The sequence below is a fragment of the Lynx rufus genome, unplaced genomic scaffold, assembly GCF_022079265.1.
Source record: "Lynx rufus isolate CCGP_SWC_20201006 ecotype Redwood Valley unplaced genomic scaffold, mLynRuf1.p SCAF_2, whole genome shotgun sequence".
Taxonomy (NCBI): Eukaryota; Metazoa; Chordata; class Mammalia; order Carnivora; family Felidae; genus Lynx; species Lynx rufus.
Genome location: NW_025814834.1, coordinates 26,773,647 through 26,790,043, shown reverse-complemented (window position 1 = coordinate 26,790,043; position 16,397 = coordinate 26,773,647). Strand labels below are relative to the sequence as shown.

Sequence of the window (16,397 nt, the reverse complement as noted above, 5' to 3'; positions counted from 1 at the left end):
TTATAAAAGCTAAAAATGTTGTTCTTGAAGTAAACAACTTGAGGACAATTCAGATTCTACCAGGGAAAACAAATGTGAAACAATCCTTAAACTAAAATGTCTGCCTAAAATCCCCAAGCAAGGTCTGTCCCATCGTTTTACCCACATTCCAAATACAAACGAAGACTGGTATTCCAAAATACAGACACCACGATGTGTCTAATTACTCAACAATCATCTACTGAACACCTGGTATATGCCAGGCACTATTCCAGGGTCCCAGAATACGGCAACCAACAGGAAAAATGTCCCACATGTATTTCAGTTTATATTAGCAAACAGCTAAATAACAGGGAATAACATAAGATACTAGACTTTCAAGTAATGATAAATGGTATCAAGGAAAACAAATGAAGGTCAGAGAATTGGTAGTGACCTGGAGTGGGAAGGAGTGTAGTCAGAGAAGGACCCCGAAAGTGGCATTGAGCAGAGACCTGTGTGATATGAAGGAGCCAGTCATGCAAAGCGCTGAGGCAGGAGTCTTCTGAGCAGACAAAACAGTGAGAGCCAGGCTCTGATGCAGGAATGAACGTGGAACATTTGAAGAAGGACAAAAAGACCAACATGGTTGCAACAGAAAGAGTTGAAGTAGAAGACTATAGAAAGAGTAGAAGAGTGGCAGGAAATGGGGTTAGGCAAAGGGCATATAAATTGGATATGTAGATATGGTTAGAAATTTAATTTTGTATAAGTGTGTCTGAGTGTTGTCGGCAGGTTTTGACTAGGAAAGTGATATAATATGTGTATTTACGATTTATGAATTTAAAAGATGAGTCAAGCTGTGGGAGGGGATGTAAGCCAGAACAGTGAGGCAGTTACAATAGTCCAGGGAATAGATAATGGGGCTTTCGAAATCCTAGGAAATTTTAAGTGTGAAGCTAGCAGGACTTGCTCGTGGATTTAATGTGAGATGAGAGACAAGGGGAAAAGATGTTTTATCCAATTTAGATGTATTTGTTCCACTTTCCCACTAGTTCATGTTCTCATGGAAGTAAAGGCTAAGACTCAATGCTGTACAAGCTCTACTAAAGGTTTTCAGGTACCAAAATCAAATCTGAATTCTAACTACTGTGTCCTTTGTAAATAATCCATGCCATAATTCTGAGTGCTAATTTTTTTCTGCTACAGGATATATCCAATTATCTTTGGTAGTATAGAATAGGTTCTCAAAATTGAATTTCGTTCAGGTCACATTAATTTGGGGTTACTTTCCCAAATTTGTACAGTTAAAGTTATTATGAAATCATAGAACGCAAGACAGTGTCTCTATAAAAAAAAAAAAGAAGAAGAAGAAAGAAAAATCTCTCTAAGTCTGTTTTCTCCTTCCTAATCTACCTTGGTATGAAATTGTATTAGTAGTCATTAAAAGTGATAATAATATTCTATTTCAGATGTATTTCAGGTAGGTCATTAAAGCCTCAATTAAGCCTAAAAATAATATTAAAAAATGCAGTGGATGAATTTTGTGCTATAATTAAAAAGCAGCCTTCTAGTCCAACTGCACAGCAAGAGTTTCTATCCAGATGTAAGATTCTATCCAGATGTGTTCAGGGCACTCCACGAGGCCTTTGCCAGCTCAGTGGTGATGGTTTTAGTCTTTCTCAAACGCAAGATTAAGTCAGAGATTAAACACTGCACATTATTCAACAGAAATTCTTATAGGCTCCTTTTTTGGCACTGAAAGTATACATTTAATTACCATTTTGTAGAGCTGTACAAGCTCGATCATGGTCACATACTCTCCTGCGAGTTAGAACCCAAGACTAAAATGCAACCTTCCTGATTGGAACTTTTAAGAAATAATACCTATGCCTTAAATAATTCATAGGAAATCTTCTTACAAAAATAATGGCCCCTTCCTGATAATGACTAAGCTTTGAAAACTTTTTTTATCCTGCCCTTTTAAAATCAATGTGTGACAACACCAGAACTCCGAAAGGAAAGGAAGTAGGACTGTATATGAGTATGGGAAATAAGGATGCTTTTGTTAGAAAAAAAAAAAAAGAAAAAAAAGTAGGTTTCAAGTTTAAACGTGTTTCTTTTACCCTTTTATTTTCCTCACCGATGACTGTTTTTTCCAGAACACTAAAGATGAATAATGCATGTTCTTCTTGGTACATATAGACTGTAAGGTTGGCTCAGGGTGTTGCATCATTTGGACTCACATCCCACCCAGCCTTTTGACTGAAGGAAGGATGCTATGACATCACTAGGTGCATTGAAAATGGAACTATTTCACACTCATGTTCACCCAAAGCACACCAGTGAAAACAGATCCTTTAGTGCCTTTGCTGAGGAGCTGAGCGGAACCCGCTGCTGACTGTTGGAGAGAGAAGCGCCTCTTGTTTTTATTTCTTAATGAGGTATTCCAAAATGAAGGGGTTTACATGAAGGGGTTTGCATAACTCACATAACTCTGCAAGTCCCATTTCAAAAGAAAAACAAAAACCAATGGTTTGCGGTTCTATCGAATCAAGGAATGATGTTCTGTAAATGTGCTAACAGTCCTAGATAATGCTGCTACAAGGGCGCACTCATGCTTGTGAACCCTGGGCCAGAAAGACAGCAGGTTGTTCCCAGCACTGATGAGCTATGTGCCCAAGAAAGAAGCTGCACCAGCCCTTCCTGGTGGACCCAGCCTCCTGGCTGCCTAACAAAGCTGCCTGACCTGGCTGGGGCTTGGGAGGAGCTCCTGGTGCAGACATGCTGCTCATCCCGGCCGAAAGAGAGGACGCTGTTCAGGGACAAGTTGGGGAGAGCTTGGATCTAACACTGGCTGGGGAAAACTAAGGGGGAAAAAGCCCTATTTTATTCTTTTAATACAGTTCCCAGCAGGAAGATCAGGATAGGAGGTTCCCGCCTGCTCCAGATTAAAGGAACCCGCAGTTTCCAGGTGAAGAAGGGGGGTTCCTTGTCCAGCATTCGCCGAGTCGGCAGCTTAAAGAGCAGCAAGTTATCACGGCAGGACTCAGAGTCCGAGGCTCAGGAGCTGCAGCTGTCCCAGAGCAGGGACACTGTCACTGACCTAGGTAACATAGAGGAGTGGGGTGCGCAGGGACGTGGGGGGTAGGAAGACAGGGCCCAAATCCTGAAATAGTTGTAGCCCGTTTTCTTACACATCAGGAGCTGAAGAGCAGAGCCTTCATTCAGGCTAGACCACTCATTCAGTCTGAAAACCATGCCACCCTTTAGAGCAGGGCTGCTCGAACCTTAACGTGCACACGGGTCACCTGCAAGGCTTGTTAAAATGCAGATTCTAATTCAGCAGGTCTCGGGTAGGAACCGTTGACAAGTTTTCTGGTGAAGCTAATGCTGCTGGTTCAGGAACCACAGTTTGAGCAGTGAGGATATACAGTATACGTTAGGGGAAGAAAACACTTTAATGGCAGGACAGATTTTTGAAATCCAGATGTTTGCACTTCTGTTCTGATCAGGACCTTGAAAGCAAAATGTAGAAAATCCTTTGGGGGCAGCTAGCTAAGGTTCTTCTGTATGTTAAAGCGTCTGTTTCACAGAAAAAAAAATATATAGATAGATAGATAGATAGATAGATAGATATCTCAGATTATATATCAGAGGGGAAAGACTGTCTAGACCTGACAGTGAGTGACCTTCAGCAAGTTAGTTAGCATCTCAGGGATTTGTTTTCTCCAACTGTGCAGTGGGAATAATTCTATGCCCCCCTCGCCTACTCTGAGGGGACATTTTAAAGATAAACTAAGGGATGATTGTAAAGTATGAGCATGAGCTCTGAATACAATCAAAGGACTAGAGATGAAGTTTGTCACTGTAGGATCCAAAGAGACTTTTGAACTCCAAAATGTGCGAGTCCAATGAGCCTGATGATCATCTTACTAACAAGAAAAGAGTGAGCAAATATGCAGATAAGACTCACCAGCTGCCTGGAATTTAGCTATCAGGTAAAAGTTAAAGCACATTTTCTTTGCCATTCAGTCCCGTGAGAAGCAAAACAGAAAGTTCCCCTTTCTAGGCAAGTTGTTTCAGAAGTCAGTCAGGATATGTGGATGAATTGTCGATCAAGTCTACTGAAATAGAAGCTGAGTGTATCTAATTAAAGAGAGTCTAAATAGGAATTGTTTCTATACCTATCCACCCTCACCTTTGAAGATAGCTAATTTATGCATTAGTTAAGATTTGGCTTATTTTTTTAAGGAGACAATAGAAAAAAAAACAAACCTGTGACTTCTTTTGTTACGGGTCTGAGGTTGTAAGAATGTCACCAATTAGTTTTGGGGGAAAAATATTTCAATTAATTACTTGAATTCATTGACTTAGCCTGACCAGCTGGATCAAAATAGGCAGGCTAGAGGCATGGTTTCATCATAGAAATGACCCAGAAAAGCTTTTAGATTTGAGGGCGAAGCTTTCTTGTGTGGTCTACTATGTAGTGAATTCCTGAGAAATGTCTCCATATTTTTCCACAGAGAAGAGTTTGGACAAAAGGATTACCCATGATTGGCCACAATGGCTTACAAATTCCCTTAGTTTTTTTGAGGCACCGTCCATTTTTGAAGTAGCTGTAACAGCAAAGCCAGGTGGTACCAAGAGCAGTGGCACTAGACGTAGTCACAGCAGCAGAGGAGACAGTAGCACGCTATATGGCCACTGCAGGTTGCTTGGTGTCCCTCTGTAACTACACCTGCAAGGTCTGGGCAGTCTGGAATGGATTTGGGCACACTCAACCAATAGCTTGCTCATCTCAGCAATTCAAGGACTTGACTCTGTTTCTTCCCTGCTCCCATGTCTCAAAATGGAAGCCATCACAACAGAGATCATAAATGTCTTTGCAATTGCCTGTTCAGCTGGTGGTGAAGGGAACAGCTCCTATTAACATTCCTCCACTAAAGTCAAGGCTATGCCCTGTTAACCCACTGGGCCACGGTAGTCTGCCCTAGGATTCAAAAGCATGGACAACTCTACCATACCAACATGCTCTCCATAGAGACTGAACAATATAAACTTTCTTGGCATTTTTCTTTTGAAGAAGGGAGTCCTTGGAGTGCAAGTGAGCCCAGCATCGAGCCAGAGGGAATGAGTACTGCTGGCACAGAGGAAAATTACCACAGGAGCATGTCATGGCTTCACGTAAGTAGGAATCTCAGAGACAGACCTGAGATCAATTTCCTTTGGTATTGAGAAAGATCTATGGAGTGAGGACAAAAGAGTACACTAAAGCTGTCAATCTAATTTAACTTCCAAAAAAACCATAGGAACCTCTGAATTCTCACTAGGGTTGGTATTCTGTTGGACTGTGTTCCATTTTAAGTTTAACAAAAACCAAAGGTTCTTTGTTATGGCTGGCTTGTAGGTCAACGTAAGTCAGGGAAAATCCTGAGGGACCAGACCAGGCTGGTGACCAAGACAGCCTGGGTACCGCAGGCAAGTCATCACCATCAGTTTGATACAGGTTACCACAAATGCTGAGAGCAAGGTTATGGTGTCAGTCTTGTGTCTGTATAGATCTAACTGTAAACCAGGACGTGAAGATTCTAAGATGATAAAGGTCACACCTCAAAGGTTTCTTCAGAGGTCATAGGCGGGGGTGGGGGTGGGGATTTCAAGAAAGCTTTGGGCATGGATTAGAGAGTTCAAGGTTTGAGCTGGCCATGAGAAAGAATGAGAAAGGTAAGGAAGCATAACATCAGATCCACACCTGGTGGGATACTTCCTGCACTGTCAGTGATCTTATATGGACTGTACCTTCTGTGATTTTAATCTGACTTCCTGGTAGAGTCAGATAAGAGCTGGCTGGTACATGACGCTCCTCAGTTTACAGTGCTGTGCCATCACAACTGGCTGAGCCCCAGAAATGTTTGCAAGTGATCCCCAGAACCTAATTTTCAAGACTCTCTGAGGCAGCTGTTTTTAAAGTAAACTCTTTAGTGAAGTCCAATGTACATGTTGAAAGGCATAGAAAACCTATGTGTGCAGCTCAATAAATTTTCACAAAGTGACTATCTGTGTAACCACCTGCAGGTCAAGAACATGGTCCCACTCTAGAAGCTCTAAACATGCCCTCTACCAGTCACTCCCCTCCCCTAATAGTAACCACCAGCCTAATTTCTGTCACCATAGATTAGTTCTGTCTGGTTTTGAAATGCATGTAATTGGCTTTATATGTCACATACCCTGTCATTTTATGGTTTGGTTGGTTCATATAAGGGTAAATCTTGCACCTTTGTTCTTCCTCGAGATGGCTTGTTCTATTCTTGGCTATAGTCATTTCCAGTTAAAATCACCTATTAATTTCTATTAAAAAGCTTTCAAAACAGCCTTATATTGAATATAAAAATCATTTAAAATTGAGGAATTGAAATATTTACTCAGTGAATCTTCTATATAAAGTGGTCTATCTCTCAATTTATGTCCTACCTCTTAAATTTCCTTCAGTAATGCTTTTAGTTTTCTGTGAAGTATTTGTGTTAGACCAGTGTTATTTCTTCTTTAAGTAGAAACTTAGATCTAAACATTTTTTTGTGGGAAGGTTTTTAATATCAAATTCAACTTATATAATATGATTTTTTATTTCTTCTGGGAGCAGTTTGGGCACTTTTTTTTTCCCTAGGAATTTGTTAATTTAATCCAAATATTTACATTTATTAGCAAGTTTTTATAATATTTTCTTAAAGTCCTTTTAAATTCTATAGGATCTACAATGATGTAACTTTATTGTTTCTAATGTTGGTAGGTTATACCTTTTCTTTCTTTCTCTCTCTCTCTCTCTCTCTCTTCAGTCTTGCCAGAAGTATGTCAGTTTTATTAACCAGAAAATCAGCTTTTGGTTTTGTCATTTGGGGAATGTCTGAGTTGTGTTTCACTAATTCCTCCAATTTACTATTTCCTTCTACTTTCTTTCAGGTTAACGTGTTTTGATTCCTTAGCTTCTTGATATAGATACTTAGATAACTGATCTCCAACCACTTCACTAAATAGTCATTTAAAACAATAAATGTTCCTTAGGAACAGCTTTAGCTCTATCATGCAAGATTCAATATATCACATGTTCATTGTCATTCAGTTAAAATATTTTTAATTTTTATTTGCATCATGCACACTTGAAGTCCATGACTGATAACTCCAATATATGAATCTACTGTCTTCTCTTGGTCTGTTCCTTAATATGCCTAGTGATTTCATTGACTGCCAGTTTGCCAGTTATGGTGGGTGAAAAATTATAGAAGCACAGTGATAGATACATGCCATTATAGATCTGTCAAAACCCACAGAATGTACAACACCAAGAGTGAATCTTAATGTAAACTAAGCACTTTGGATGATAGTGATGTGTCAGTGTAGATTCATTGATTATAATAAACATTCAGCCTGGTGGGAGATGATGATCATGAAGTCCACTCTGCATGTGTAGAGGCAGCAGGTGTTTGGGAACTCTCTGTACATTCTGCTAAATTTATTGCTGTGAACCTAAAACTGCTTTAAAATAAAGTTTATTAATTTTAAAAAACTATAGAATTATAGAGGTTCCAGATGATACTATCTCCCTCCAGAGAGGATTCACCCTATACTTTGACAGACAGCAAAGATCACCTGAGTGCAATCAAGGACTAAGTGGACTTGACTTGTACTGGTGCTCTCCCCCTTGCCCCACTCTCCAACACATACCTCCTAGTATCAAGTATTCCACTGCTAAAATCTCCATATTGCTTGTCAGCTGGTTCCTGCTTGGCTTCTTAGCTTTCAATCAACAAATGCCTAGAAGGAAAATAGTCACCCAGCACCAAGTCTACCTTCTCTACGGATCTTGTCCACTCAATTCTTCTTCCTTTTGGCAATGCTGAACTCCAGTTTTTATCTCCCAGCTCTTGTGAAATTGCCTAAAGCTTTGCCTGGCTTCTTGGCCACTTATGCCTGAAGGAAAATGTGGCATGTGCCCATATTGTGCTCACCTCGGTAAATGCCCTTTCCACATCTTGCCTTTCAGGTCCTGACTGCCTCACTGTATTAAATGCAATCTCAGGCATTCAAATATATATATTCAAATATATGTATTAATATGCGTGTGTGTGTGTGTGTGTGTGTGTGTGTGTGTGTGTTAAACAACACACAGTTATTAGCTTATAGTTTCTATGGGCCAGGAATCCTGGCACAGTTTAGCTGGATCCTCTGCTTCATGCTCTCTCACAAGATTGCAATCGAAGTATTGGCCAAGAGCGGGGTCTTATCTGAAGGCTTCACTGGGAAAGAGTTTGTTTCCAAGCCCACACGATTGTTGGTAGAATTTCAGCTACTAAAGGACTGTTTGATTGAAGGCCTCAGTTCCCACCTGGCTGTTGGCCAAAGACCACCCTCATTCCTTGCCATATGAACCTTTCCAACATGGCAACTTGCTTTGTCAAAGCCAGTAAAGGAGAGTCTGGTAACAAGAGACAAGTCACTATTTTACACAATCTAATTACAGAAGTAACATCTGATCCTCTTTGCTACATTCTGTTGGTTAGAAGCAAGTCACTAGGCCAGCCCATACTCCACAGGAGGAGGTTTCACAAAGGCACTAATACCAGAAGGTGGGATCCTTGGGGACTACCTTAGAAATATATCTATCAAAAAGACATCCCTGAGCATAATTTTCAAACTACAGATTTCTAGGTCACCTCCTAGAAATTCTATACTGAATCAGAATCTCCTAAGCAAAAGTCCATTTGTGTGTTTGTTTATTTGGTTTTTGTTGTTGTTGCTTGAATTTCTTGGTATTTCTCTTTAACAGCCAGATTTGAGAATAACAAGGGAAACCTTACAATTCTTATATGTGCCCTGCTTTGTACCAGTATAAACAGGAATATCAGGAATGTTAAGTGAATCTCAAGAGAAATCTGGATATTCTGTTCAGGCAACACCTATTTTTTTTTTTTTAACTTTGAGGAATGTGAGATATTGTTATCTGAGTTTGAGTAAGCAGGGCCGCTCATTCCTGAGGAAATGTGTGGCAGCCCTACCTGGTAGGTTTGATTGGCCTTGTCCATATGGACTTACTTAATGTTCTCCAACCCATATGGCACATGGTCTCTCACAGGTTAGGTGTTGGGGCGGGAACCGGTTTTATGAAGGATAGAAGCATTCGGAAGATTACTCTATGCATATTTGACTAGCCTTGTGCACGTAGGAATGCTATTGCCTTTTTAGAAAGGCAACTTAAGAAGTTACAAACTCAGAGACTTTTGTTCCTTATCTTAAAATAACCATATCCTTTAAAACAACTGAGTTCTTTTCTGGAACCCTACTTGGGAAGTCCAGGTGATGTGAGGATTTAAGCCAGATCAAGGCACAAGAGCTAGAATAGCCCAAAAGCGAAAGAAAAATTAATTTATAGGGAGAAGAAATGAAGCTCTATAGTCAGGTTCAGGCTCAGTTGAAGGTTATAGGCCAAGGTAGAAGATGCAGAAGTGTTTTCAATTCCACATTGGCAGGCTGGGGTTAAAGACATCCCACAGCTGTCAAAGGCCAGCCAAATCCTTTGGCACAAAATTTCTCACAAGTTTATACTCTTTAATCTGGCTCCGTCCACAACATAAGAGCTGAAAAACTAGTGTGTTTCAAGTTTAGAATCTTCATGTGAAAATAGTTGGAAATCATATACTCCACAATAATTGGTTTTTCAATGTCACTTAACCTTTTATTGTTTCGAAAAGATCTTTCTATCAAGTGTGAATGGAGAAATCAAAGAAGCCAAGTGCATAAAGGCTTGTAACTCTTTGCTTTCTGGTGGGAATTGGTAAATTACTGTGGTTTCAACCCCGATTTCCTGGTTGAGTCTGAGTGATGTCTGTGTTCCAGGTCATGATCTTGCTGTGCAATCAGCAAAGCTTCATCTGCACCCATGTTGACTACTGCCACCCTCACTGCTACCTGCACCACAGCCGCTCCTGTGCCCGGCTGGTCAGGGCCATCAAGCTGCTCTATGGAGACACTGTGGACTCCCTCCGGGAGAGTAACAACATCAGCAATGTGGCTCTCCGGGGCAAGAGACAGAAAGAGGTGAGTGAATGGTCACCTGAGAATATGCCTATCGTAGGGAAAATGATGTCCTGCAATCTTTTCTCTGGAAATACAAATGTCAGACCACGGCAGTTGTATAAACCAGGTTACAGACCTGTGTGATTTTCAGCAAAGACAGAAGATGAGCAAGAAAAGACAAGTGCTTAGTGTTCATGTCTATGAGCCAACATGGAATCTTTTCCCAGGTTTTGTTTTACTTCTGTGAACAAATATGAACTTGTATGAGTGGTGGTGATGGGTACATTATGGTTGATAGAATAATGACCCTCAAGGATGCCTGCATTCTAGTTTCTAGAACCTATGAATAAGTTACCTTATGTGGCAAAACAATTTTGCCAATGTGAATAAATTAGGAATCTTTTAATGGGGAAAATTGTCCTGAATACCCAGGTGGGTTCATTGTCATCATAAGGGTCTTTATAAGTGAAAAAAAGGAGATAAGAGAGTCAGAGTCAGAAAAGGAGGTGTGACAACAGAAGCAGAGGTCAGAGTGATGCAGGGCCATGAGCCACAGAATGGGGCACCCTCTAGAAGCCAGAAAAGACAAAGAAATGGATGATTCCCTAGAGCCTCCAGAAAGAACACAGCCCTGCCAATCCATTTTAGATCTGACCTCGAGAACCGTAAGATAATAAATACTTATTGTTTTATGCCATGAAGTTTGTAGTGATTTGTTGCAGCAGTTAACAGGAAACTGATACAGTTATGTATTAAGAAATAAGTAACAAATGGTCCAACTATTTACAGATAAATAATTGAGTAATCTAGGTCAAATCAGACTACAGGAAATTCCTTTAAGAAACTATTACGTTTTCTAAACATTGAGCTGCACTTTCCTGATGAGTACACTGAGCAGCTGAGCTGGCAGAAGATGAAGACAGTGACCAGGGCTGCCGTGCCCCTGCCAGGGAGGCCCCGAGTCACCCACCTGCCCCTGAACAGGCGTGATGGCCAAGATGCCTGACTGAGTGCCTCTGGCTGCCCCAGCAGCTGCTCCTCACAAGCGGTTTTACAAAGAGGTTTTGGTATAATACCTATTCATTTCAGTGAGCATTCATTGTGCACCTGCTGTTGGCACAATATGAGACCAGATATTCTGGAAGAAATAAAAAATAAATAAGTAGGAGCACAGGATCTTTCTACTAAGGAGTTTGCAAACCAGGTTTGGTGGAGTGGGGGATGGTAATAAAATATAAATCAAACAACTAGAGAATATGAGCAATAACAAAAAATTCACAGTTGGGTCATGCATGTAGCACTTTGTAATGCAAAGGAATTTTTGCAAAGGAATTTTTTAAATTATTTTACACTTCACTGAAGAAATTTGGGGTAATACAAAAGATCCTAGAGAAAAAAAATCTGTATTTCATACATCTTATAAGTGTGCTATTTGCCTTCTGGGATGTGATATTCCAGTATTTTTTTTTCCAAAACATATATGTGAGGCTATAATGCAGGTATATATCATGGATAGAGTGCTTTTTGATTCTTACAAACCTTGTGCAGGAGAAGCTGTTCTCCCTATTTTACAGATGAAAAAGTTGAGGCTCAGAAGGATGGGATTGTCTCAGCTCACATCTATAACATATTCAGCTACACTTTAATTTAGAAATATGGAATATCAAATCCAGAGCTTTTTTTACTAGACTCTATTGTATTTCATGGTATTCAAACTACACATACTCTGAGGGAAGATCATGGGGGGACTAGATCAATGTGGGTAACTACACAAACTGTTAGTGATGTTATAAAAAGAAAAATATACACCTATACATATATTTGTATCTGTATGTATGTACATAGTTATGTATATGTATTTTTATTTAGGTTAAGTTCTCCTTCATATAAAAACTCCCTTAGTTTTAGGAGAAAACCATGTATGTTGGACTTGCAAAAATATACTAACGTAAATCAATGTTCACTGTTCATCATACACACTTTGAGATTTCTTACTGCTCCAACTATACCTTCACCTGTAATACATATGTGGCCAAACTCAAACATCCTTCAAGATCCAATTCAAATTCCACCTCCTCCTTGAAATCATTTATGATCTTCCTAGAGTTAACCACAGGGCATACGATGGTGGATAATTAATGTTATTTTCATTCCCTCCTTTCTCTAAGTTACAATGGCATTTTACTTGTGCTTTTCTCATTTTTCATTCAATTATTCATTCATTAATTCATCCATCCATCCATCCATCCATCCATCCATCCATGTGTACCTTCAAATTTTTAAAGAACCTATGGACATGCTGGGTCCATTTTATGTGCTGCGTGTAATAATGGGCAAAAGCAATATGGCCCCTGTCTTCATATGATACACTCAGTCTAGTTGGAAAGACAAACATTAATCAAATAAACATCTCAAATTGCTATAAAACTGCAACAGCAGTAAGTGCAAGGAAAAAGAAACACACTGTGCTGAGACAGCTTATGAACAAGACTTTGAACTTGTTAAGGGAAATAAGAATAACGAGTGAGCTTTGACTGAAGGATGCATGAATATTAACTGAATATGGAATTTTCCAACCTGAGAGAAGAGGAGTACAAAGGACCGTGGCTGGAACACAGGGGACTTCCGTGCATGCAGCACAGGCAGATCAGACAACATGGGGCCACCCAGGCTCTGGGAAGGACTTTAGTCTTTATCCCATGCGTAGCATCAGACTCTGAGAATTTTAAGATCACTCTTCCTGGGGCACCTGGGTGGCTCTGTCAGTTAGGCGTCTGACTCTTGGTTTTGGCTCAGGTCATGATCTCATGGTTCATGGGTTCAAGCCCTGTGTTGGGCTCAGCACTGACAGTGTGGAGCCTGCTTGGGATCCTCTCCCTCCCTCTCTCTCTGCCCACCCCCTCACTCTGTCTCTCTCAAAATAAATTTTAAAAAATTAAAAAAACAAAAAGATCACTCTGCCTACAAAATGGGGCTCTTTATATCCCCATTTCTCCTCTGCCACTTAATTAGAAAGTTCTGGAAAATTGGCAGTCTTATACACTTTGTATCCCATGTGGTATGTACTAGAGTTCTCCTACAGCACAGAGACAACAAATACTGAATGGCTGAGTGGGCTCTCTAGTTCATGAGTGCCCTTTACCTCAGACCTGACAAGGATGCTGGCCTGAAGCAGAAGAGTCTTACCAACCTTAGATGATGCTCACATTTTGGGAAAGAGGAAGAGAATGTAAAGCAGGAGTTAGGCGTCCTCTAATCTTAACATATTTAAATTAGTAATGCAGGTGAAGAGCTGAAAAAAAATATATTGAGTCTGCTGTGATAAACATTTTATTTTCAAAATGCCAGCCTCCTGTGCAAGCTCTTTTTTGTTCCCTCCTGATGTTTCCATTTCCTGTGCTGAATCTGTCACGTTATCGAACAATGCCCACATTTCTAGGGTCAAAATGAAAACAGAGTAGGCAGTAAATCAAGAATAAAAGCAGTGATTCTGATTAAAATTGAACCTTATGAGCAATTGATATTTCATTCCTGTTTCCTTTTAAATTGGTTTTTATCGCAGAATATATTTGTGGCAGCTAGTACATTTTGTAACGCATGTAACTCTGATCAATCTGCTAATCTACATTTCAATGCTCAGAGAGTCACTGTACATCCTGCTAGTCTATTTTAGTGCACTTCCAAGCTTAGGAGGTTTTTATAAACTATATATATATATATATATATATATATATATATATATATATATATATATGTATGTATGTATTACCTTCACCAAAGAATTCTTTGACTTTCCTACACATTTGTATCTTGTCCAATGCTATGTTTTGGACAGAGTAAATGTTGAATTAGTGCTTGCCGATGAAAAAAAGGAGTAGATAAAACAAAAATTTTCTTTTCCTTTCAGCCAGAAAGGAAAGGGCTGTAAAAAGTGATACATGCCCAAAAAAGAAAGGGCGCAGCATCAGTAAATTCTGCAAAGCCAATGAAAGTGGCAAGAGGCCAACTGGTTTCCTGCAGGACTAATGTTTTTCCAAAGCTGTGGAAGAGACTATTGTTGAGACCAAGAGCAGACCCTGGGCCTTGACTTCATCTGCCAGAATGTCTTCCCATTCATACTCATGTGTCAAAGATGTGTGAGGCACAAAGGTCTTGGTTATCTTTAGGGAAATAATTGGACTTCTCTCGTCATGAAACATGTTTCTGGGAAGATCTCTTTCCCAGAGATCTTGGTAGACTGGCTCCAATTTTCTTTGGTTTTAAATACCCCATTATTTCCATAGCAAATCATCATTCGGGGCATTTGTGCTTATATGATTTTTCATTTGTTTCCTTGCTTGCTATCTGTCCCTCCGAGTGAGATATACTCTCCGTGAAGGCAAGCACCAAGGGAGTTTTGCTCCTCAGCATATGCCCAAAAGTTAGCTCAGTTCCTGGCATATGGCTAATTCTTAATAAGCAGTCTTGAATTATTAAATGAGTAAGTACATTTTTTACTTAAAGTAATTAAGTATTATGCCTCTCTGGTCAATAATCTTTTATTGGAAGAATCTCCCTGAAACTTGTTCAAATAATTAGAGTTTCTCCAAGGGGCACAGCAGAATCTCATGAAACCAGGGACAGACCAGGAAATAGCTGAGCCTCAAAGGAATGAGAAAGCTGTGGTCCCTATCAGAATGGATATAGTGTCTCATCTCTGCTTTTTTCTGTATCTCCACCTGCTCACCCATCTCTGTCCCCTGACCTGCTCCTCATGTTTATTCATCTTGTGTATAACCTGAAAATCTCCAGGTTGCATTATCATTTCTCAGCCCCAGCAACCGTCACCACATGAATCAGACTCTGTGCCCCTTAATTCCCTAGGACAGGAATTTGGTGGGCTCAACTCCTCCTCTTTGTGATCCAAACATCCCAAGGGATAAACCTCTGGCCAGTCAAATAATTGGTTTTGCATTGCAACTTTAACCAATAATGGTCAGAATGAGGAGAGAAGTCCCAGAGCCAAATATGGTGAATATATATCCCAAGACACACAGAGAGAAGAAAGTGGCAGTGGTCCAAGATCTATGCCATGCCACAGCAAGCATGCCCCAGGATCCCTGACATCTCATGGGGCTGTCTAGCTGCCTCCCATTGACCATATCTCCCTTGGGTAGATTGAGTCAACAATGAGTGCTATCCTCTATTAGTGGTACATTCTGTCCTTTGGTCTTGGATTACAGTCTCGGGTTTCTTTACAGGTCCCAGTTGGATGTGTAATTCCAACGAGCATATGCAACTCACAGTCCAGTGAAATTTCTTACTCTTCCATGAAACACCAACAACCAATAGATGCCTTCAGAACTAGTCTCCTGCTCCATCTAGCTCCTAGCTCTCTTCTAACCAAGTTTTACATCAAGTTACTAAATCTAAAAAGCCACTGATGATAGCCTTGTCGGTCTGAGTTAGGGGTCACATCAGTAGAGAGAGTTGGGTACATACCAAGTGCTTATCACACAAGTACCCATCTTCGATACCTACATTTCAAACCTCAACAAGTCATGTGGGAAGAATGCCTAGCCCATCACCTTAGTCTGAAAGCCCTTCTAATTACCTTCCCTTTCCTCTAAAACAAGCATCCTAACTATGATGAGGCACCAGAATACACCATACTTCCTAGGGAAGCATGCCAGAATATTAAATGTTTGAGATCTGAGAAGCTTGACATATACCTTCTGTCCCTAGTTAATAGGATTAAACAGAATCCTACATTTACCAGAGTGTCAGAGGCAAACATGAATGTTCACCCTTTTTATTCTAAGCTGGTATCTGCCTGATTAAAAAACATATAATTTAATCAAGAAGTAAATTCAAAAGTAACCCTGAAAAAGGCAAAATGTCCGGCCAGAGGAGAAAGGGGTGAACTATTAATAAACTTTGAAAATCATATTTTAAAATAATTGTAATGACCTAGGGAAATATTCATTATAAGATCCTGATAAAATGAAGTGTTTAAACTTGTATGTCACATACATAACATGCTCACCACTGTGTTAAGAGGCACAGAGTAGAAAAAAGCTGAAAGGAACAAAATAATGGGCATCACTGGATTAGGGATCATAGACATATTCTTTTCTTCTTCCAAGTTTTTCTGTGTTTTCCAGATGTTCTACAATATACATGTATAGTTTTGTAAATAGAAAGAATAAAAGAGAGATGTCACTTTTAAAATACCTTGAATTTTTAAAACAGGAAGTCAAATAAACCTCTATATTTATATGGTAAGTTACTGCCATATGATTTTAGAACAGTTTCTAAATTATAAAACAAGCATGTATATTACTGTATATTGTTTTTACATTTACAGGAAAAAAACGCAATCCCGGATT

General features: G+C 39.8%; 1 protein-coding gene across 3 annotated transcripts in view; it reads left to right on the top strand.

Moving 5' to 3' along the window:
- UNC80 (unc-80 homolog, NALCN channel complex subunit) overlaps positions 1 to 16,397 on the top strand; it is a 222,632-nt gene that overhangs the window by 111,476 nt on the left and 94,759 nt on the right. For 2 of the 3 annotated variants that reach the window (XM_047085057.1, XM_047085056.1), the window contains exons 27-28: positions 5,045 to 5,145; positions 9,850 to 10,050. In XM_047085057.1, the coding sequence (XP_046941013.1) occupies positions 5,045 to 5,145; positions 9,850 to 10,050 (302 nt within the window). Of the gene's footprint in view, positions 1 to 2,864; positions 3,069 to 5,044; positions 5,146 to 9,849; positions 10,051 to 16,397 lie in introns of all 3 variants that reach the window. The other variant, XM_047085055.1, reaches the window with a different exon arrangement.